Source organism: Carcharhinus amblyrhynchos, chromosome 2 (genome assembly GCF_965287045.1).
Source record: "Carcharhinus amblyrhynchos chromosome 2, sCarAmb.v2.hapA, whole genome shotgun sequence".
In the NCBI taxonomy this organism is placed as follows: domain Eukaryota; kingdom Metazoa; phylum Chordata; class Chondrichthyes; order Carcharhiniformes; family Carcharhinidae; genus Carcharhinus; species Carcharhinus amblyrhynchos.
The window spans coordinates 97,642,498-97,667,101 of NC_137325.1; the positions used below are offsets into that span (position 1 = coordinate 97,642,498).

At 40.6% G+C, this 24,604-nt stretch overlaps 1 protein-coding gene across 1 annotated transcript in view; it reads right to left on the minus strand.

The window, feature by feature from the left end:
• Window positions 1–24,604, minus strand: part of LOC145361306 (raftlin-like) — a 110,972-nt gene that overhangs the window by 20,852 nt on the left and 65,516 nt on the right. Inside the window, exons 5-7 of the mRNA XM_080216962.1 lie at window positions 20,052–20,697; window positions 9,759–9,962; window positions 6,972–7,078 (exon numbers count right to left, since the gene is read on the minus strand). Coding sequence (XP_080073088.1) covers window positions 6,972–7,078; window positions 9,759–9,962; window positions 20,052–20,697 — 957 coding nt within the window. The remainder of the gene's footprint in view (window positions 1–6,971; window positions 7,079–9,758; window positions 9,963–20,051; window positions 20,698–24,604) is intronic.

Sequence of the window (24,604 nt, forward strand, 5' to 3'; positions counted from 1 at the left end):
TTCCAAAGAAGCTGAACTTGAACTCCGAGAGTTTTATATATATGTAAATACAGAGTAATTTGTACATAGTCATTTGTGTATATTTGTGTGTATATTTGCATGAATGTGTGCCTTGGTATGTAGACATGTGCATGTGTGAAAGTGAATGTAACATCCATGTTCCTATTCTGTTTTACTTTCAGGCATGATATAATTGAATGCACAGTCTGATGATGACAGGAGAAATAGCCTGAAGAGTATAGACGAGGGAGAAAAGATTCATATTGAATTCCAGGAGCAGAGGCCATGTGACATGATATTATCATGTATTTCTGATCCTTCATTTGCTGACTGAGTTGGTGCTATTTCATGTGGACAATAATGGATGAATGCTTGCTCTGCAGCTTTTAATCCTTTAACAATTTGTACTGCATAAGTTCCAGTTCTTAGCACCATTTGTTTCCAGCAAGTTCAGTTTTTAACAGAAAGAATATGATTACAAGTGACTATGGTTCCATTGTATTTACTGCAGATACACGTGCAGACCGTTTGTGTCAAAACAGGAAGCTCATTGTGGTTTGCAAAATAGCCACTTTACATTGCTGAACCAATGCCTAACTTTCTGAATACTGCACTCGCACAAAACACGTTATTAATTATTCACATTGTCTGAAAGCGTGCAGCTTTTACCTTCACATGACCTACATAAAATAACCACAGTTAGCAATTTTAAACATCACATGCGACAGATCTAACCACCCCCTGCCAGTCAACCCCATTAGGCTGAAATTATTCCTCAAGGTAACCCATTTAACTACTGTGAAGTGATTCAGATCAAAAGTGATAGATATTAACAATAGATGAAGGATTGACAATTGGAAAATTTGACATACAATATGTATCTGACTTCACACGATGATCCATAAAGAGTTGTCACATTTGGACTATGGATTAAAACAATAGTTTGTGTTTTTAGACTGATTAAGTTTAATCATTGCTTGCATTGTTTTAATGTTGTATTCATACATATAAACAATGACTATAAGTTACACTCAATGGTGTAAAGTGCTGCCCAGCTGAAATTGCAAGAGTTTAAAGCGCACTTAACTGCTCTGGGAAACTTTGTTGAAACCTCCATTGGCTGGAGCTACTAGAACCATCCGAAGGTGGAGGTTTAAATCACTTTGTTGCATAGTTCCCAGCCCAGCACAAATGTCCAGAGGAAGTTAGCACTTCTGGCTAATTGTCACATAAACCCTTACCTTGAGACTTCCAATAGGGATTCCCCAGAGCATCTTTGGAATACCCCTCAAATCCCAACACTGGGGAGCCAGGAAATTATGAGACCATTAATATTAGTCTAAATAGATTTGCTTGTACACATAATAATATGTGAACACATTCCTTGTATTTTAAAATCTCCAACTGAACTTTACAAACAATAAAGGCAGTTTCTAAACAATATCTGCATCATACTAATGCTCTGAATAAACACATTCACCCAGATAATATTTGATTCAGACTATGTCACTGCATATAAATAAAAACGGAGTTATTTAAATACGGTAGCTGTAGAGTTACATTTATGTTAGTTACATTTTCCATTCATTCACAATGAGTGGATGAAAATCTAGCTCTGATATGTTATTTTAAGCCAACCTGCTTCTTCTCAATTCAATGAAGCCACCTCAGTACCAGAAAACTGACAGTTTTCTTCTAATCTGATGAGCGAAATATTGTGATGTGGAGATGCTGGCATTGGACTCGGGTAAACACAGTAAGAAGTCTGACAACACCAGGTTTAAGTCCAACCGATTTATTTTTTAGTAAACTCACAAGCTTTCAAGGCTTAACTCTTCATCAGGTGAACGATGAAGAGGTAAACCTCAAAAGCTTGTGAGTTCACTATCAAATAAATCGGTTGGACTTAAACCTGGTGTTGTCAGACTTCTTACTGAGCGAAATATTACTCAGAAGAGATGAGTGATTTTGTCTCCAATATTATATACTGTGATTTTTCCATTTAAACTTCAGTTTTTTACATTACTTTACTGAAAACCTTAAAACTGAAAAGCTATAAGCGGGAGAAAGTTTTATCTTTTGAAGACTAACCTTAAAGTATTAAAAGCCATATTTGTACCATTGGAGGCGGCACGGTGGCACAGTGGTTAGCACTGCTGCCTCACAGCACCAGGGACCTAAGTTAATCCCAATTGCTCGTATTTGGCCCATATCCCTCTGTACCCATCATATCCATGTAACTATCTAAATGCTTTTTAAAAGACAAAAATGCACCCGCTTCTACTATTACCTTTGGCAACTTGTTCCAGACACTCACTACCCTTTATGTGAAAAAATTGCCCCTCTAGACACTTTTGTATCTCTCCCCTCTCACCTTAAACCTATGCGCTCTGGTTTTAGACTCCTCTACCTTTGGGAAAAGATATTGATTATTTATCCGATCTATGCCCCTCATTTATGACGAGGGGCATAGACGAAGGAAGTCAAGGCAACACAAGTTGGCAAACTGGAGGACTCCAGAATTTTCAAAGCAAGTGGAGCTGGAGGGCATTACGATAATGGCGAGGGGCAAAGTCATGGATTTCTACACAGTCTAATAGGAAATTAGTGGTGTTGATGAACCAGGAACCAAATGTGGGCACAGGCATGGTGTGTGAATGGGAGTTGATACAAGTTAGGATATGTTTACTCAGCAACTCACGCCCAAAATAAATTGAGGGATTGATAGAGAATGAAGTAAAGTAAGAGTAAATAGGAGAGAAAAAGATGAGAAAGAGGCTGAAGAGCAAAGAGTAAGAGAAACAACAAGACAAACAAGAGGCAAGAAAGAATGTAGTCACAATTTTTCCTAATTTACTGTGTTCAATGCCAGGGCAGATCAACAAGTCAGGCCTATGGAACAAAAGGAATAACTGGTTATGAGTTAGGGTGAATGACAGGAATCGAAGAATAATGATAAAAGGTTGTTTTTCAGAAGGGGAAATTAATTGTGGTGTAGTATACAGTGGAATTAGTATAAGGACTACTGTTTTTCTTAGTCTATATTAATGACCTGATTTTGGGTGTATAGGTCACAATTTCAAAATTTAAAATCAACTGAAAACTTGTAAGTACTGTGAATGATTAGGCTGCTAGGGACAGACTTTAAGAAGGCACAAACATGCTGGATGAATAGGTGGACAGGTGGCAGAGAAGTGGGCAGCATGGTGGCACAGTGGTTAGCACTGCTGCCTCACACTGCCAGGGACCTGGGTTCAATTCCGGCCTTGGTCACTGTCTGTGTGGAGTTTACACATTCTCCCTGTGAATGCGTGGGTTTCCTCTGGGTGCTCTGGTTTCCTCCCACAGTCCAAAGATGTGCGGGTTAGGTTGATTGGCCATACTAAATTGACCCTAGTGTCAGGGGAATTAGCAGGGTAAATATATGGGGTTATGGGATTACAGCCTGTGTGGGATTGTGGTCAGTGTGGAATCAATGGGCTGAATGGCCTGCTTTTGTACTGCTGGGATTCCATGAACTGAGATTATATTAGTAGCATTTCAAAGAGGATAATATAGAAGTACTGAAAACCCTATTGTCTCTTCTCTACTGTCCATAATTGTGTTTCTTTTAAAGAAAGAAAGGTTTGTTAATTAATCTGGGAGTGTGGACAATTTAGATAACCAGCTTTTCAATAAAGAGAAACATTTATTCATGCATTCACCCAGAAAATGTAATGTTACCTCACTGTTACGAACGGCGGGGAGAGATGAGCTGAAACCCTCAATTCCCTCCCATTCTATCCATAGCCGTTGTGGTTTATCTTGAAAAGGTGCATGTGTGTGTGTTTCTGAATCCCTGTTGCTGTGTAGTCAATTTAAAATGTCTCAGCAGCAGACTTTCCTGGGTTTAAACGAAGAAGATTATTTCTTCCCAAACATCACTCTGAAAGATCTAAGCTATGTCAGTCACACACCACACATTCAAGAAAGATACATTAAAAAAGACAGTGCACTTCTACAAATATAAACCAAAATAATAGTTAACAGTTCATGTGTTTTGGTGATTCGAGTGAAGAAGAAAGCTTTTATCACTCTTAGATTGTCGTTAAGGTAAGTTCAGATGGCTGAGGGTCAGATATCAGAATTATTGCAGGATTCCTTTGAAGAGAAGAATGTTCAGCAGGTCATGAAATCTGGCACTTCAGAGCTTTGGAATCAGACTGGGAAATATTTTTAAATACTTTTAAGCTTTTCAGTTCTTAGGACACAGAGATAGAACAACCTTTTCCTGCAGCTGTTTGTCTTGTCAGTGTTATTCTGCAGATTGAACGACGCCTGCCCCCCAACCGCAGCCCCCCCCACCCCACCCCCCCCCCCCCACCCCCTCCAGGTCTCCTCTGAGTTTTGGGATAAAATGATTTCAGTGTCAAGAATCAGTTTCAGTCACATGATCAATGGCCATTGATATTTGCTAGAAAGTAGATGGTGGTCTTTGACACTTAATTTACGGATGACTGGTCTCATCAGTTTTCCTTTGATGCACTACAAATCCGGAGACATGGGGCGGAACTTTACCAGCACGTCCACCTGAGGTTCATACGATCCCACCAGAGGCCATCGGACAATGCTGTTCTCCAAGCCTCGCCCGCCCCCGGAATCTGGCCGGGAGTCCCGTAAAATTCCAGCCATGGTGTGGGATTTTCAGCCTTCCTCATCCCGAAACCGTAAAATCCTGCCTGATATCAACAGACTTTTCCATGGTCTGCCCCTCACCCACTTCAATTCCCATGGCAGGAAGTACAATAAAATTCTGGTCAAGGAGCCTAGGAGTTCATTAACTCTGTGTTTTGGAGCAAGCTTCAAACAATGGCAGATATAAATTCCACAGACGAATGCAATCTCGGCACATCCAATTATTATTCAAGAATTTTCTCAACACTTGATAGTTTGTGTTGAAGTTGCAAAGATCACCTGACCCCTTGACAGCCGTCCTAACAATTACACACACACATACACACACACGCACACAGAAAAGACAGTTAAAGGGGAAGTGGACTTTTACAATTAGAAACAAAGGAATCGGTCATAAATCAAATGATTGGCTCATTTTGAAAAACATGATGCAGGCCTACTGAAGAAAGTTTTCATTTTTTAAGTGTAAGTTAGATGAATGCAGTAGCTGAAATCAAAAATCAAAATTCTTGCAGGATTTTCTGAAAGAAATTGACTTTCTGGAGGACACAAGGTTAATTACTTGTATTCTTCTTAGCAGGAGGTCATTTTTCTGTATCAGTGGGTTTGAAAAGTAACACACTTGGGAGCTTACAATCTTACTGTCATTAACTGTTGCTACACTTTCTGCTGCTGGTGTTTCTGCAGTTGTTGTGTTGTCCTATGGAGAGCACTTAAAGATTTTAAATTCGAAAACTAACTTGGCTGACTTGACATGTGGTTTCTTGTAGCTCTTATAAAGTTTAAAGTTTATTTTTATTGCTGTCACAAGTAGGCTTACATTAACACTGCAATGAAGTTACTGTGAAAAGCCCCTAGTCCCCACACTCTGGCATTTGTTGGGGTACACTGAGGGAGAATTTAGCATGGCTAATGCATCTAACCAGTAAGTCTTTCAGATTGTGGGAGGAAACCAGATCACTCGGAGGAAACACACATAGACGGGGGAGAACGTGCAGACTCCGCACAGTGACCCAAGCCGGGAACCCAGATCCCTGGTGCTGTGAGGCAGCAGTGCTAATCTTTGTGCCACCATGCCACTGAAAGTATGGTGTTGAGCTTAAGTTGATTACCATAACCTGAATTATTGCTTGTACTCTGGGGGCTTGAGACAATCACTGTGTTGGTTTTCAAATGACCCATTCAAGTCAGGAAATGCTATTTTTAGATGGTTTCAGAAGAAGGGTAGTGGCTCCTGTAGTTGCAAATGTGTAATGTTCACCTTGAGAATCAAGTGACCTTCTTTTCCAGCCCACATTGTCCATTGAAAAAAGAAAAATCAGATCAAGGAGGTTCCACATTTGAGTATACTTTGTGTTTTAAAAGTTTTAATGTAACATGCCATTACTGGATGTGATAGTATGGAGGCCAGGGAGAGGAAATTTAAAATGAAAGGTATAATTCTAAAGTGGGTGCAGCAAATAAATCTTGGGGCGCACAAACCATTGAAGGGGGAAGGACATGTTGAGAAAGTGGTTAAAATGCATGTGGGATTATGGGTTTTATAACTAGACTCATAAAGTACAAAAGTGAGGAATTATGATTAACCTTTATTAGACAATGGTTTGGGCCCCAGTGGAGTAGTGTTCAATTCTGGACACCACACTTAAGAAAGAATGTGAAGGTTTCAGAGAGGATGTAGAAAAAATTTACAAGAATGGTCCAAAGGATGAAGAACTCCAGTTTCATGGAGAAGCTGAGGTTTTTCTCGTTGGGGGGAAAAGATTGATAGAAGTGTTCAAAATCATCAGCAGTCTAGAAGGAGTCGATAGAGGGAAATTGTTCACATTTGTGGAAGGGTCAAGGATATAAGGACACAGGAATGATGTGATTGGTAAAAGAACCCAAAATGAGATGGCGGAAATGCTTCTTACATTGTGAGTGCTTAGGATCTGGAATATATTGCCTGAGTGGACAGTGGAGGCAGATTCAATCTGGACTTTCAAAGGAGAATTGGATAAGCAACTACAGAGAAAGAAATTGCAGGGCAAATGAGAAAGGTAAGGGAGTGGAACCATCTAAATTGTTCTTAGAACATAGAACAGGCATGGGCTCAATGGGCTCTTTCTGTGCTGTAACCATTCTGTAATTCTATGATAATCTGTTGCAAACGATATCTTGATTGGTTGAAGATATATTTTACTTATTAATAAAGCTGCTGAATTATCAGCTGATAACATATGTGCAGCATGCTCCACACATTGGGTACAAATGTTTGTAATGCAGGGACCTATACAGGTTCCTGCACTGATACTTACATTAATCACTGTCCACTGCTCCACAACTATGGCATCATAGCTTTCACACTTGTCCTCAGAAACTCCTTCAAAGATAAAGAGCCCATCCACTGATTTTGGTACTGTATCTGTTCAAACATGAAACATATTTCTGCTTACTTAGCTGACATTCGCAGTACTAATAAAGAGATGAAAAGTTTACCACCACAACCAGAAATACTAGCCAGGATTTTACACTCCTATCACAGTGTGTCTCTCCCGGGTGCCTGCAGCAGGTCATTTAAATAGCCGTTTACTTTGGCAGAGCTGTAATGTCCTGCAGTGCGAGAGGGACCATAAAATGCTGGCCACTGTTCCTTTTTTAAATTTTGTTGTCTATTGCCATAATAAAACAGCAAAAAAGCAGAATTGCTGCAGATGCTGGAAATCTGAAATAACAGAAAAATGTTGGAAATTCTCAACAAGTCAGTTAGCATCTGTGGAGGAAGAACCAGAGTTAACATTTCAGGTCCATGACCCTTCATCAGAATTGAGAAAAGTGTGAAAGTAATGGATTTGGAGCAACAAAAAGTGGGAGATGTGGGGTGAAGAAGAGGGTTGGGGGCAGGTGGGGGGAAGGTGGGAGGCAGGAGAGGTTAATGACAAAAGATTTCACCAAACGTAGTGATAACATGACAAGTAAACTAACAAAAGGCGTAGCTATATCAGGTGAGATTAGTGGGATGATAGCCATCCATATGGAAAGTGAAGGGATTTAGATAGCATTCCAAACAAGCCCGGATCAACAAACAGCACAAAACAAAGTGAGGCAGAGGGTATGATCTAAAATTGTGGATGTCCAAGTCAATTCTAGAAGGCTTTAAACTGTCCACTTGAAAGAGGTTCCTCAAGTTTGTATTGAACCACTGGTTACACTCCAGCAGGCCTAGGGCAGGAAGGTCAGAGTGGAGCAAGGTCATAGATTGAAAAGGTAGGCTAGGAAGTTTAGATTCATGTTTGTGGACTGAATAACAGTGTCCCTGTCCACATTTGATCTCCTAGAGGGGGCCATATTGTGAGCAGTGAATGTTAAACTGCAAGAAGAATGTTCCTGGTAGGTACCTGATCAAACGTGAGAATGGAAAAAGAAAGCAATGAAGGTGAACAAGGTGGAAGCAACAAATGGAGGTCCTGTAGGAGGGCAGGGCAGAACTCCTTCAAGGTGAGAATTCCTGGAGAAGTAGTCACAGTGAATTAAAATAATGGTTCTTTAATCACAGTGATTATGAATGCCCAAAAGATCCAATGGTATTCTGTTTCTTTGAATTTGATAACTCAGAGAAAACACCACTTTTTTTTTGCAAATGGCCAAAGGTTGTTCATATGGTCTTTATGTTTTCACTTGGGTTAAGAGTGTACAGTACTACACAGAATTGTAATTGAAGCATTGGAATGAAATACGTCTGATTAAAGTACACGGAAAGAGCAGGGGAAATGGAATGAAGTGGAGTGCTCTTTCAAAGAGTCCACACTAACAGAAATTTGCCATCACTTTCACAAGAGCACCTAGGGATGAGCAGTAAGTCCTGACCTTGTCAAAGCTGCCCAAATCCCATGAATAAATATAAAAATAAAGAACAGTCAAAGCAAATTAGGCCCAGCAATGGTAGTGTAGGGAAAAACACCCAAAGCAAGAGCTCTCATACCAAAACAATGTAGCATTTATTAAGTCTTTTCAGTTCAGAATATACTTTTGCTGGAGTGGGAGCTGAACTGATGGATAAGCTTCTTCCCACCAATTTTCGGACAGAACTATTCTGTTTCCACACAGCAGTGCCTGTGTAAATCTTTCCCCTTGTGGCTGTCCAGTTAATGTTGCAGTTTATCATCACAATTTATTTTTAGGAGGCTCAGCAGATCTTAAACGACTGTATATGTACAGAATGTCATTGCTTCTGTTTATTTATTGAATGACGACTTAGTAAATCATGGCACAGACTGAACAAGTGTTTATTCTACTATCTTCTGAAATTGAAAAAGATCACAAGGGCACACGATGTAGTGAGTCTGTCAAAATAAATAAGGAGGTTTTCTCCCAATCTCTGGCATCACTACAAAGGACTTAGACATTGAGCAGGCAAAATACACTACTGGTTGCAGGGAGCAAGGGTGATTGTCTCACAGGACTAGTATGAGATGCTAGGCCTGGCAAAAACATTTAGAACAAAAATTGTACAATGTCTTTGTAAACCCAACTGACAGATTAATATCTCCAATGATACATAAATGTAGCTTAAAGTTTTTTTTAAAATTGAAGGTATTCTCCAATCATGTCCGAGCCTGGCCCGCTGCAAGTGAAAACGGAGAATTTGGCATTCCAGCCAAAACACCATTCTCTTTCAACTGTACCGGAGAATCCCAGCCACGAACAAGGTCTGAGATTTTCAGTGTGTGTCTCTGTAATTTGGTGGAATTAGAAATTTGATTTTTAAACTGGAATATTCTGTTGGAGACAGTGAAAGAAGTATCTCAGGATTAGACCAAAACAGCGAAGGAGTATTGCAATTTACCAACAAGTCTTCTAGCAGATAAAGTTTACAGATCAGAAGCCACTGACTTTCTAAATGAATTTGGAGCTAGATTATTTTACCAGGCTTTACGTTTGATAGAACTCTCCTGTGAAGCAACAGTTTACGAAATTGGTCTTATATATATTCTGCTCGGAACTTACATCAATAATATACCATGTCAGCCACATTAAATCAAAGTGTAATAATATATCCTTATCTAGCATTAGAAAACAAAGCTAATTAAAATTTTCATATGTACCAGTTGGCGTTCCCAGACAAATCAGAGCATCCACCAACAAGGCTCCCTTTGTAAAGTGTTGCGTCATATGCTCTAGCCAGTTTGCTTCAATGCTGTTAATATCCTGTCCCTTTTTACAGATCTTCAGTGGAATTGTGGCTGTATAATACTTGTAAGATTTCTGGTTTGCTTGTGATTTATTGAAAAGGAGAAACACTTCATTTTCTAGAAAGAAACAAAAAATAATTAGTTATTATTACTTATGTGTGAAGGGTCTAAGAGCCTCACACTATTATTTTTATAAAATACAAATAGATATCCTCATGGTTCTTTCTAAAATTTTAAAAACTGAACAAAGATATTTTTAAATGGCTGATTCTTTGTCTGTCTACAACCCCTGAACAAAATGGGGTGATCTGGCAGTTTCAAAGAAACTGTCACCTTGTTGTCTCTAAGGAGACTTTAATGACACATTGTGGCAGCACGGAACAAATTCAAAAACAGCTATACAAAGACCACCTGCATTCAATGGCTCAGGTTGGCCAACCTGTGTTAACACCTGCTGGGACAAAGGGCCTATTACCTTCTTTCAATTCTTAATAATTTAGATATTTAACTAGCTTGGGAATCCAGGCCCAAGATATACATCCAGTCAAAGACACTGGGAAGAGGTGGGAGTCATTTGACATGGATTTCTAGCTTGTGTAATCAGCAAAGTTGTCTTATAGACTGGAAAACCTCAGTTTGTCATTTACCATCTAACTGCAGAAACACTGAATAGGAGCTCTACCCAGAGTGAATACCTGACCACATAAACACTGTTTCCATTGGAGTACATGTAGCATACAGACTGATCCACCTCTGTGTGCTTATCTCATTGTGTATTTACAGCATCAGATTTTGGCTTGCTGACATTCATGGAGGAATACCTCACTGTGCTATGAGTCTGAACTCTGAAACAATATTCTTTTCTCTGTGGTCTCTGTACTATAAATTATTCTTTTCTCTATCCCTTTTTTACTGTATGAATGCAAAGGAGGCAATATTGCCAACCTCCTCTTGTGGTTTGAATGTGTGCAAATAAACTAACCCTTTGAGTTCATCCTATCTCAAGCTTGCTGCAGGGTTATGAATAGGAAATTGAATCACAATAAACTGTGGGTTGGGATACACAGCACTGCTTATAATGGGGGAATTATCTCAAAAAACCTCTCTGTTTACAGATGGGTGGTGAGTGGAGAAATTGGGGCAGGCTTAATTTAATCCCCTCCTATCTGTAACAGATATGAATTTAAAGAAATTTAGAATACATTTGTATTATTCACGCAATATTGAGTGCAACTGAACTGAAGAATATTTTGCTGTTTCTCCTGCATTGTCAAATAGCACAGATTAATGAAAACCAGGTTCTACATGGCTAACTCTGAGATTGTTAAACTAAACTAGAAACAATTAAATTACTACCATTCAACCAATTTACTGTGAAAGAACTAATGCTCCATTAGAGGCGACCCTGAGACAATTATGGTAGCATTTTGCCAGATTATATTTTGATACTGCTAAAGCCTGGAAGAAAATACTAAAAGTTACATTTCTATTTTTCAATCCCAAACTACTGCTCCCTGTTTATGAAAATGCACCATTTTCAAAGACATCATATTCAGCCAGCGAGTGTAATGTTTATCTTGTTAACTTAGTCTTTTTCTCTCGTTTGGTTTACAAAGCTCACAACAGGATAATACAAGGATTTCTACTCAGGGAACTTTGTTCACGGTTCTCACTCTCTGCTGCTGTAATTTGGGTGGGAATTTAGCAAAACTCCTGTTTACATATATAAATGGTGCAAGAGGAGAAATCACTGAGGAAGCAACCAGCAAACAATTTCAACACTGTGTTTTGACTTATACCAAGTAATATGGTAGAACTTTGAAATCAGCAGATTTTTAGCCTCATATAATTCCAAAGTCAACCATTCAGATGGCTGTATATTGTAGTTGAATTTCAGGTGTCACTATCAATGCTGGAGTTTATTTCCATCTTCAGTTGTAGTTTTATAGAACAGAGGAGCTTGCCAGACCATGTCAGAATGTAATTAAGAGTCAACTGCGTTGGCATGTGACTGATGTCATCAGTTCCATTGTTACAACAATCTGACAGACTGGGTTGGATTCTAATATAAAAAGGAAAATACTGCGGATGCTGGAATCTGAAACAACAGGAAATGCTGGAAAATCTCAGCAAGTCTGACAGCATCTGTGGAGAGAGAGAATCGAATCTCCAGTCTAAATAAGCCTTCATCAGAGCTGAGATGAAAGTCAGAAACTGTGTTGGATTGTTGTTTTCCGATCAGGATACTTTCCTGGACCTAATCCCGTATCACATGGTGTCAGACACCCCAATACAATTTCTCTAGAGGCGGACAGTTAATAGCCAGGGAGCAAATTTGTTGTCCAAGTATCTTCTCTTTTCATGGAAGCTGGGCATCGCTGATTGGGCCAACATTTGTTGTCTATCACTGATTTCCCTGGAACTGAGGGCAGTTAAGAGTCAACCACATTGCTATGGGTCTGAAGTTGCGTATAGGTCAGGTAGGATTTCCTTCCCTTAAGGATATTAGTGAACCAGATGGGTTTTTTTTTAAATGACAATCCACAATGGTTTCATGGTCAGCATTAGCCTTTTTGTTCCAGATTTTATTAGATTCACATTTCACTGTCTGCCATGGTGGGATTTGAACCCAGGTCCCCAGCGTATTACATTGAGTCCCTGGATTTTTTGTCTATTGACACCACCATCTCCTTTAAATGTGGTGATCTCCAATACCAATCCACCAATGGGAATCAAAAATTCTGCCCATTGTTTTTATTTCAACTGAGTTTTTTTTATTCCTTTGTGGGACATGGGTGTCGCTAGCTGGCCAGCATTTATTGCCATTTCTGGTTGCCCTTGAGAAGGTGCTGGTGAGCTAGCTTCTTGAATCGCTGCAGTCCATCTTCTATGGGTTGAACCACAATACCATTAGGGAGGGAATTCCAGGATTTTGATCCAGCGATTGGGAAGGAACGGCGATATATTTCCAAGTCAGGATGAAGAGTAGCTTGGAGGGACACTTGCAGGTGGTGGTGCTCCCATTTATCTGCTGCCCTTGTCCTTCTAGATGGAAGTGGTCGGGGGTTGGGAAAGCGCTGTTTAAGGATCTTTGGTGAATTTCTGCAGTACATCTTGTCGATAGTACACACTGTTGCAACTGAGTGTTGGTGGTGGAGGGATCGAGTGTTTGTAGATGTGGTGCCAATTAAGTGGGATGCTTTGTCCTGGATGGTTTCAAGCTTCTTGAGTGTTGCAGGAGCTGCCCCCATCCAGGCAAGTGGGGAGTATTCCATCACATCCTGACTTGTGCCTTGCAGATGGTGAACAGGCTTTGGGGAGTCAAGAAGTGAGTTACTCACCACAGTATTCCTAGTCTCTGACTTGCTGTTGTAGCCACTGTGTTTATGTGATGAGTTTCTGGTCAATCGTAGCCCCAGGGATGTTGACAGTGGGGGATTCAATGATGATTACACCACTGAATGTCAAAGGGCAGTGGTTAGAGTGTCCCTTATTGGTGATGGTGATTGGCTGGCATTTGTGTGGCGCATATGTTATTTGCCACTAGTCAGTCCAAGCTTTGATATTGTCCAGATCTTGTTGCACTTGAACACGGATTGCTTCAGTATCTGAGGAATTGTGAATGGTGCTGAACGTTGTGCAATCATCAGCAAACATCCCCATTTCTGACCTTTTGATGGAGGGAAGGTAATTGATGAAGCAGCTGAAGATTGTTGGGCCTAGGGCACTGCCCTGAGGGACTCCTGCAGAGATGTCCTGGAGCTGAGATGGCTGACCCTCCATAACCACAACCATCTTCCTATGTGTCAAAATTCTCAGTGGGATAAGAATTTACATCCTCTGGGATCAAGCCACTGCGTCATTAGCCCAGTCACACGCTTGTGCATTGTAATTAAACTTTATATACAATAAATAGCATGTAGGCAAATAAACAGCCACTTTCGATTCCATACATTGGCCTGGATTTTACAGTAGAGACAAAGAGGGAGTGCACAGCCAAAATCTGTTTAAAACTGAGGTGTTACTTTTTTAACCTGGAACCTATTCCAAATGCAGCACAAACCCATTGGCAAGGTAAGTCAGAGGGCCCCCAGTGGAATATAATCCAGGGATACCAGATCCTTTTCATATCCCAAATTAAAGATACGTCTCTTGAGGTCTGTCTTCAGTTCAGTGAATTTCACTGTTTGAAAATGTACCTGTCACCTGGTTTTAATACCAGCTTCCCCCCAAAACAGCCAATCAACTCATTCACCCCCTCCAAAACAGCTCACCCCCTTCCTCCCCCGACACCGTTCACCCCCTTCCTGAACCCTTGACATTGCTCACAATCAAACTGGATCTGTTTGAACTCAGTACTAAATTCAAATGACCCTACTGAATTCAGATATGTTTAACTAACAACAAATCCTCTTTCCTTCTGATGACAAAAATTAGATCTGGTGGAAATAAAGGCAGTACTTGGATCCCACCCATCATTTTTTTTTAAAGTTTGTGAAGACTTCCCAATGGCACAAAAATCTGCTCCTTGGCTTTATTTCTCATTTGTATAGTGGACAATTGGCCCAGGCTGATGTGTTCAAGTCCTGGGAAGTGTTCTGAACCCTCAAACTTCAGCCTCAAAGGCTGCATTGCTAAAAACTGAGACAAGCTGATGAGTACCTAAGATATACCCAATAGGTGGTAGAAAAATATTCAATTAAATATACCAATTTCACTCTGTTCATAATTTCCAGGCAAATCATTAAAGATACAGGGTTAAAAATATAAAACATATGCAGTAAACTGAAGAAGCCTGATCTTGATTTGAAATTACAGCTTGTTTTCTTCCAACCATATAACATCATTTCATAGCATAATGTACACTTTTAAGCATGCTGTAGGGATGCACAAATCTTTCTATACATTTTACATTAGACACATTATTGGCACCAGTAGATAATTAAGAAATTTCAAGATGAGAATTTAGAAGCATATGTCAATCCCTGCAATTTATTGGTCTACAAATGCACTATCTTACATCTGAATAGTCTTTCCAACTGATTTTCTTGTCGTTAATGTGCTGGAAATGGCTAACATATGGCTTGTCTATGCAAACATCTGCATTAAAATAAATAAAATCATGCCTGATAAATCAAAGCCACATGATCATTGCATGCACAAAGCATGATAAATACAATTTGCTAGTTTAGAGATTGTTGTGGTTTATAGAGATTTCACAACTGTAACAGCTGTCTTGTTTCACACTAGGATCCACTTTATTACTGTCCCCTTTAAAACTCATTACTCATCCACGGAAAAATCAATCATCTTACATTGGCAGTCAGGAACACAGCACACTGTCTCTACTCTAACGTACTGTACCTATTACACAATATTTCTACTTGGATATTTGTGGTGTTAAAACTTGCTAGGAAGATTCCTCTGAGCACTATTGTTAATAGTACATTCTGGAACTAGGAGACACAGTCTAAGGATAAAGGAGCAGGGGTGGGGAGGTGGGAGGAGTGTCAGCCATGTAAGACTGAGGTGAAGACAAATTTCTTTACTTAGAAGGTAGTGAATCTTTGAATATTTTTCCTGCAGAGAGCTATGGATGCTCAGCTGTTGAGTATTTTTAAGTGAGAGATTTATTCTTACAATCCAAGGGAATTAAGGTATAGGAAGATAAAGTTGATGAAACCAGTTATGATCTTATGCAATGTCTGAGCAATCTTGAGGAGCTGGATGGCCTATTTCTGCTTCTTACATTCTATCATATTATAATTGTAAATGATTTTTTATAAATTGGTTTACACTTCTGTAGCAGTTAAACACTAGTGGGGCGACATGGTGGCACAGTGATTAGTACTGCTTCACAGCGACAGGGACCCAGGTTTGATTTCAGCTTTGAGCAACTGTCTGTGTGGACTTTGTACTTTCTTCCGTGTCTGCATGCATGGGTTTCCTTTGTGTGCTCCGGTTCCTCCCACAGTCCAAAGATGTGTGGGTTAGGTTGATTGGCCATGCTAAAATTGCCCTCAGTGTCAGGGGGATTAGCAAGGTAAACATGTGGGGTTGTAGGAAGAGGACTGGGGTGGGATTGTGGTTGGTACAGACTTGATGGGCCAAATGGCCTCCTTCTGTACTGTGGAGACTCGATGCTTCTGTGACATAGAATACTGTATTTCTCATTGTCAATCTGAAAAGTGAATGTTTCTACATCAATAAAACCAACTCAATTTGTGCTTTTTAACTTAATAAACTAGAGTAGACTCAAGGCATCGAGACATGTCCTGAACATGCTCTGATACCTAATCTTGACGAATGGTTTGTACACTGTATTTCACATGTGAGCAATGAAATATTTAATTGTGACAGATTTGGCAGCACCTGCCCTGCACTTTTGACTTTCATCAAAAATCTCTCTATATCTCCACCCAGCTTTGAAAGCACCACAACATTTACCTCTTAGACTGTAACTTTCATTCCTCACTCCCACCCCCGCCCCATTTATTTGGTATCTCCCACTGCTGCAAGTTCTTGGGGTCTTTCATTGCATGAAAAACACAATATAACTATAACTTCTTGTTTTGCTTCATTCTATATATAGCTGAGATAAGTAGCACAACTTCAAGAAGGATTTATTGTCAGCATGGAATATGTAGCTACTTCATCCCCAACAGAGTTGATTTGCAGAATGTCAATCATCTTACAGAGATAGTAGAATGTTGATGATGGATAGTGTTTAAAGTTCCTTCCTGTTTCATCTGAGGCACTTTTCATCTTTACAGATCTGGCTTGTTGCAAAGTTAATCTCTGCTGGAGTGGAATTTTACATTTTAAGGAATTTTCAACTCTAAATAATAATTTGATGAATGACTCACGGCATTGCCAAGAACATTTGGCTCCAAGATTCCAAAAGCACTTGTAGATTGGAAATGATTATTAGTGTAAGCAATTAAAACTGGCAGTTATTGAGGGGAAATTCCTGATAGTTTAAATTTGTAGAAAAACTTTATTTTCAAGTATCCATTTAAAATGCCTTTAGTCCAACCATGCATTTGCTTGGGTTGGCGACTGTACGTTAATAATATCTGTTCCCTATCATTAAACCCTGAATGTGCATATAAGAACTAAGAGCAGGAGTAGGCAACTCAGCCCCTCGAGCCTGCTCTGCCATTCAATATGATCATGACTAATCTCACCTCAGCCTCCACTCCACTTTTCTGCCCCTTCAACCCATTACAAATTAAAAATCTGTCTATCTCTCCCTTAAATAGTGGCGGGGCAGGCTCAAAGGGCTAGATGGTCTTCTCCTGCTCCTATTTCTTATGATCTGATTATGATCTTAATTTACTCAATATCCCAGCATCCACCGCACTCTAGGCTAGTGAATTCCACAGACTGATTACTCTTTGAGTGAAGTTATTTCTCTTCATATCTGCTTTAAATCTGCCATCCCTTTATCCTAAAATTATGACCTCCCATTCTAGATTGCCCCACAAGAGGAAACACCCTCTCTACATCTACTTTGTCATCTATCTTTTATCATCTTATATACAAGATGATAAGTATCCAATGTAGATGAAAACTAAATCTATTATAGTTTTAATCTTAATCACATATACAATGGTGACAGTTTAATTAATGTCATATCCCACAGCTGCAAGTCACTGATTCAATTACTTAATTTTCTTTTGACGGTTGGATTATTTTCTTAATGAAAATTTGGAGCAGCTGCTATTATCCAAGGTTGCAATAAAAGTGGTGATTTATTGGTGGAAAGAAATGGATAAATTAGAGTCTTTGGCATTTAAAGCCTGAATTTCCAAATATAAAGCGAGAAAACCAATTGATTACCTTGGACAACAAGCAGACATATTTGAGTATGTGCTTTCACAAAATATAATTTGGAAAAAAAACTAAATAACTAAGAAAGGGGAGTCTTTTAAGAAAACAGTTAAATATCAAAGAGATATATCTGTGTGCTTATAAATTGTAATTAAGGGTAAAATTATGTTAGTCTTGAAAATGTGCAGTCGATGCTGAACATTAGACCAATTAAAAAAAATCTTCATGCCTGCTAAAATGTTTGAAGATAGAGAACTAAGGCTAACAGCCAATTAAAGTGAGGAAATTGTGATATTATAAGGACAGTGAACCGGCTAATAAGCCAGTGGGCGATTGTTATGTTCCAATTCAGAGCTGCTTGGAGGCTGACATTCCTGGGTGGGGGAGGGTGCAACATGGTAGAGAATCCAGGTTTCCATCCTACACAAATTATAATTGGGGGTGGGTGAGAAAGGGACGAGCTGCTAGTCTTCCTATCTGCTCCCTTGAACCTCTAGGACTTAAATACAAGCTGTTTCCAAGGTCAGGCATCGAGTCTGTTTGAAGCAGAGATGATAGATTTCCAAGTACCAATGACTTCAAGGGTTGTGTGAGGAAAAAGACATTGAAATGAATAACTAGCCATGATTCTAGTGAATGGCAGAGCAGGTTCGATGGGCTGAATGGCCCACTCTTGCTTCGATGTTTCTGTGTTCCAAACCGTCCTGACGATTTTCTCCTAATGCTGCCACATGCCTATTTAGAACATGGGATCCATACAGATAATTCCCAGGATCCAAGCCATTTCACTGAGCTAGATTAATCATTCCAGATTTGATTGAAATGCCTTTTCCTTTACGGAAAACTTTTCAGTCATGTTTTTGGTCCATTAAGGACTTTACCTATCTGGTAGGCATGGTACCTCTTCATATTTCCAGATCCTCTTTGGGGTAGGCCCTCTTTTGCAGCTCCAAAAGTGAAATATTAAAAAGGACCCAGTCCCCAGATTTTGGGGCAAAGTCTGTCAGCACGGGGAAGTCCAGCAGCAGAGTGAGACATCAGTCATTTCAGGGTTGACTGATGCAGATATTATATGAGGTATTGTATTGCAAAGTCTTTTATTGTTCTACATAATAAAAATCCAAATGGCCTCACAAACTGTGTACAAAAAATGTGTAGATTAGGTGGATTAGCCATGCTAAATGTGTGGGGTTACAGAGATATGGCAGGGGTGTGAACCTGGATAAGATACTCTTTGGAGAGTTGATGCAGACATGATGAGCCGAATGACCTGCTTCTGCAGTATAGAGATTCTAACCAGTCCTGTGTTGTAGCTTTAATAATAAATACTACCACTTAGAATCTGAATAAATATTTGCCCTCTTTTCACCTGCTATACATAGATAATCAGATAACCAAGAAATGAAATAAAATACTCATTGCAGTAAAGCCACATTGGGTGGATACTTGTATCCTCACCCATGGCGAGTGTGGTGGAAGGGGGGCATTTATTCAGGCAGGAGGATGGCAAGTGGGGATTCCACCACCTTCCCAATTTCACCTTGAATGGGTCCTTGGGGGAGTAGGGCCTTCCAGCCCTGTTGCCACTGGAGGCTCTTAAGGAAAATTAGTGCCTGTAGGCACTTATCCAATTCCCTTTTGAAAGTCACAATTTAATCTGCCTCTGTCACCCTGTCAGATAATGTTTTTCAGATGTATAGTGGACAAAAGGCCTCGTTCAATGTCTCACAGTTCCATGACATAGCTGTTAATCAAAAGTCAAAATAATAATATTCCGTTATGGGTATCCACATAAGGGAGTGGAAGTTGCTTCGGGCCTGAATAGTCACCACGTACAGAAGCCAGCCCACCATTGCTTTTCAGGCATCATTAACATTGTTGTGCAACAACATTTACCCTTCCACAAGAAGTCACCCATATTAAAAAGAAAAGGATACATTTTGGGCCACATTTTTACAAGCTGTAGCTGAAGCTAAGCCCCAGTGTGTTTGGTGGGACAAATGGGGGCTGAAGGAGCAACATCAGAGTAGTTAAGATACTGAGGAGTCAGGGAATGCACTTCCTAATGGAGCCTGGCTGATCTACACTATTGGCCAAAAAACTTATTCTCAACTTGGAAAGGTGTCTAAATAAAGTTAAGGGGTATATGTTTACTTGGAACATTTTTGCACAATGCAAAAATGAACTCATGATTTATCAATATTACTTTTACATCCATTAAAAATATTTAAAATAAGAATTGCCATGAACTTTGAGAATCATTGGATGGTATTAAATACTCAGAATGATTTAGGATGAATGAATATTTTGGCATAAATATTCTAAATAAATATCCTGCAAGATTGTAAACATAGCATAGTAAAAACAACTCACCCACATCATTCTTCTTTCCATTCTCTTCAGGCTTTCCTTGTTTCAAGGGTGCTCCCTGTTTGGTGTCATTTGCCTCAAATGTGGCTGTTGTTTCAGCTGTTTCATGACTTTCAGTTATTAGCTTCACCTCATTGTGCTTGTCTGTTGCTCTGAGGGATTGCTCCTCCTCAGCTGGCCTCTCAGTTTGCAGTCTCTCTGCTGCTTTGGCTTCAAGAGCTTCTGCTTGCGATGAAGCTTCTTGTTTATCAGCAACTTTGCCTTCTGCCTCACAGTTAGCTGTGTTCTTATTTTGTATCCATCTTTCATCATGTTGACATTCCTGACTTTCTGCCATGGGCTGGCCATTGATTTGCTCTTCAACTTTTGCTTGACCTTGATCAGTTTGTTCTTCGGACTGGGGGACCTCCCCTTGATTTAGTTTTTGTTTTGCCTTCTGCTCTGTAGTTTCTGTTTCCTGCTTTTCTGCAAGTTTATCTCTATCGGTATTGTTTTGCACATTTTGAACAGCATTCCTTTCCTTTTTCATCGAGTTGTTTTGACACGTAGGACTGTTAACGGCTGAGACCTCTTCACACCTTTCTGCTGGAGAGTTTTGGTGCTGCAGAAGTCCAACAAACCGTAAGCCTTTGCTTGTTCCTTCTTGTACCTAATTATTAACCAGAAAATAATTACTTAACTAATACAGTTCTCTTTTCAACTTTTCTCCCCTATCATTCTCCTTCTTCTGAAGACAATGCTTGTTGTTTTCAATCACCCACCCATTCCTTATCTGAGCAACACATGGACATCTGAAAACTGGGCGAGGGGGTACCTCAGCCAATCCATTGATAGCAAAGGTGTAGCGAATGGGAGGGGGTAGAGACGATCCCAGGGACTGGGGTCTCAAAAAGATGAGACGGTGCCTGAAGCTCACCGGTGGCATTTTAATAAGGCCAGAATCTCATACTGGCTCAGGGTTCAAGCTAGCACCAAAGAGCTGATGGCTCCATATCTGTTTAGGATGGCAATGCAAAATGGCCACCAGCATCTCATGGTTCAACAAACATCAATGAGCCATCAGTGGCCTAACTAAGTAACCGTTCTTCATATCAAGAGCTGTTCATGGAGTGTCAGTAAACTACTTAATCATTAGGGCATAGCCAAGTTTGAGCTCATAGCCACCAATATCCACAGGTGCCCCTGGATTATCCAGTGGATAATGATTAGGATCAGAATTCTAAATGACATTTCCCTCCCTTATCCAGAAATATTTACTGAGTCGTTGTGCTTCATTGTTGCAGGATGGGCGTAGACATCACGGGGGAATTAAACTAAAAACATTTCCGGGGTTTATCTCAGTGCCATGCCAGGCATTCTGTTTACACCTTGAACCATCATAGATGTCTGCATGTTTATTTTCTCCGATATAAATAAGTCCTGTATTGCCCTGTAACATGACCAACTTTTCAATAATCCTACTGGTCAAACCAATTTTTAAATGCGTCAATCTGTTAACATAGAACATAGAACATAGAACATTACAGCGCAGAACAGGCCCTTCGGCCCACGATGTTGCGCCGACCAGCTTTTAAAAAAAAACACTAACCCACTAATCTAAACCAATCCCATTTCGTCCATAAACCTATCCACAGATCTCTTAAACGCCCCCAAACTAGGCGCATTTACAACTGCAGCTGGCAGGGCATTCCAGTCCTTCACCACCCTCTGGGTAAAGAACCTACCCCTGACATCAGTCCTATAACTACCCCCCCTTAATTTAAAGCCATGCCCCCTCGTGCTAGCTTTCTCCATCCTAGGAAAAAGGCTATCACTATCTACCCTGTCTAAACCTCTAATCATCTTATATGTTTCAATAAGGTCCCCTCTTAGCCGCCTTCTTTCCAGCGAAAACAACCCCAAATCTCTCAGTCTCTCCTCATAGGATCTCCCCTCCATACCAGGCAACATCCTGGTAAACCTCCTCTGCACCCTCTCCAAAGCCTCTACATCCTTCCTGTAATGTGGGGACCAGAACTGCACACAATACTCCAAGTGCGGCTGCACCAGAGTTGTGTACAGTTGCATCATGACGCTGCGACTGCTAAATTCAATCCCCCTACCAATAAACGCCAAGACACCGTATGCCTTCTTAACAACCTTATCTACTTGATTCCCAACTTTCAGGGATCTATGTACACATACACCTAGATCCCTCTGCTCCTCCACACTATTCAAAGTCCTCCCGTTAGCCCTATACTCAACACATCTGTTATTCCTACCGAAATGAATTACCTCACACTTCTCCACATTAAACTCCATCCGCCACCTCGCGGCCCAGCTCTGCAACCTTTCTAAGTCACCCTGCAAACTATGACACCCTTCCTCACAATCTACCACACCTCCGACTTTGGTGTCATCAGCAAACTTACTAATCCACCCAACTATACCCTCATCCAGATCATTAATAAAAATTACAAACAGCAGTGGCCCCAAAACAGATCCCTGAGGCACACCACTCATAACCGAACTCCATGACGAATATTTACCATCAACCACCACCCTCTGTCTCCTATCTGCTAGCCAATTCCTGATCCAATTACCTAGATCACCCCCAATCCCATACATCTGCATTTTCTGCAGAAGCCTACCATGGTGAACCTTATCAAACGCCTTACTAAAATCCATATACACCACGTCAACTGCCTTACCCCTATCCACCTCTTTGGTCACTTTCTCAAAGAACTCGATAAGGTTAGTAAGGCACGACCTACCCGCTACAAAACCATGCTGACTGTCTCTAATCAATTCATTACTCTCCAAATAACTGTAAATCCTGTCTCTAATAATCCTTTCCAAAACCTTACCCACCACAGAAGTAAGACTCACCGGTCTATAATTCCCAGGGAAGTCTCTGCTCCCCTTCTTAAACAATGGGACAACATTTGCTGTCCTCCAATCTTCCGGTACTACACCAGAGACCAACGACGACCTGAAGATCAGAGCCAGAGGCTCCGCAATCACCTCTCTTGCCTCCCAGAGAATCCTAGGGTAAATCCCATCCGGACCAGGGGACTTATCTATTTTCAAACCCTCTAAAATATCCAGCACATCCCCCGTATCAACTGCAATACTATCTATTTTACACCCCTGCACCCCAGTGTCCTCCTCAACTACATTCATGTCCCCTTGCGTGAACACCGAAGAGAAATATTGGTTCAACGCCTCTCCAATCTCCTCCGGTTCCACACGCAACTTCCCTCTACTGTCTGTAACTGGCCCTAATCTTGCCCTAACCAACCTTCTGTTCTTGACATACCTGTAAAACGCCTTAGGGTTCTCCTTAATCCTATCAGCCAAAGTCATCTCATGTCCTCTTTTAGCCCTTCTTAACTCCCTCTTCAACTCCCTCCTAGCCAATCTAAAACTTTCTAATGCACTACCTGAGCCCTCAAGCCTCATCCGAACATAAGCCTCCTTTTTCTTCCTAACCAACGAATCAACTTTTTTAGTGCACCACGGTTCCCTGGGCCTACCAAATCCTCCTTGCCTGACAGGGATATACCTATCACAGACCCGCAGTAGCTGCTCCTTGAAAAATCTCCACATCTCGGACGTTCCCAGTCCCTGTAATCTCCTAGTCCAACCAATGCTTCCTAATTCTCTCCTAATAGCCTCATAATTACCCTTCCCCCAGCTGAAACTACTGACCCGAGGTTCATGCCTATCCCTTTCCATCACTAAGGTGAACGTAATCGAATTGTGGTCACTATCCCCAAAATGCACACCAACTTCCAAGTCTAGCACCTGGTCTGGCTCATTACCCAGCACCAAATCCAATATAGCCTCACCTCTAGTCGGCCTATCTACATACTGAGTCAAAAAACCTTCCTGCACGCTTTGAACAAAAACTGACCCCTCTAACGAGCTAGAGCTATAGCAATTCCAATCAACATGAGTAAAGTTAAAGTCCCCCATAACAATTACCCTATTACTTTCACTCCTAACAAGGATCGTCTCCGCAATCCTTTCCTCAACCTCTCTAGAACTTTTTGGAGGTCTATAAAAGACTCCCAACAGGGTGACCTCTCCTCTCCTATTTCTAATCTCCGCCCATACTACCTCAACAGACAAGTCCTCATCAAAGTTCCTCTCTGACACTGTGATACAGTCCTTGACCAATAATGCTACCCCACCCCCCCTTCTACCTCCTTCTCTACTCCGACTAAAGCATTTGTACCCCGGGACCTGCAACATCCATTCCTGACCCTGCTCTATCCAAGTCTCTGAAATGGCCACAACATCAAAGTCCCAGGTACTGGTCCAACAGTAATAATAAAAGATGAGGTTTGTTTAGCCATCTAATAGATGAATATTTTTACTACCTGCTGTAATCAACAATTAATAAAAACAATGCTAGCATGTCTTCTGTAACATAAAGGGTTAATGCCTATTATGTTAATAGCTAATAGATCACATGTCATTGGAACTCAGAGAGAGAGAGATGGTGCTGGAAGGAGCCCTGTATGTAGTCATCGACAGTTCTTGAAGGCCGTGTCTCCAGTAGTTTAGGTTAG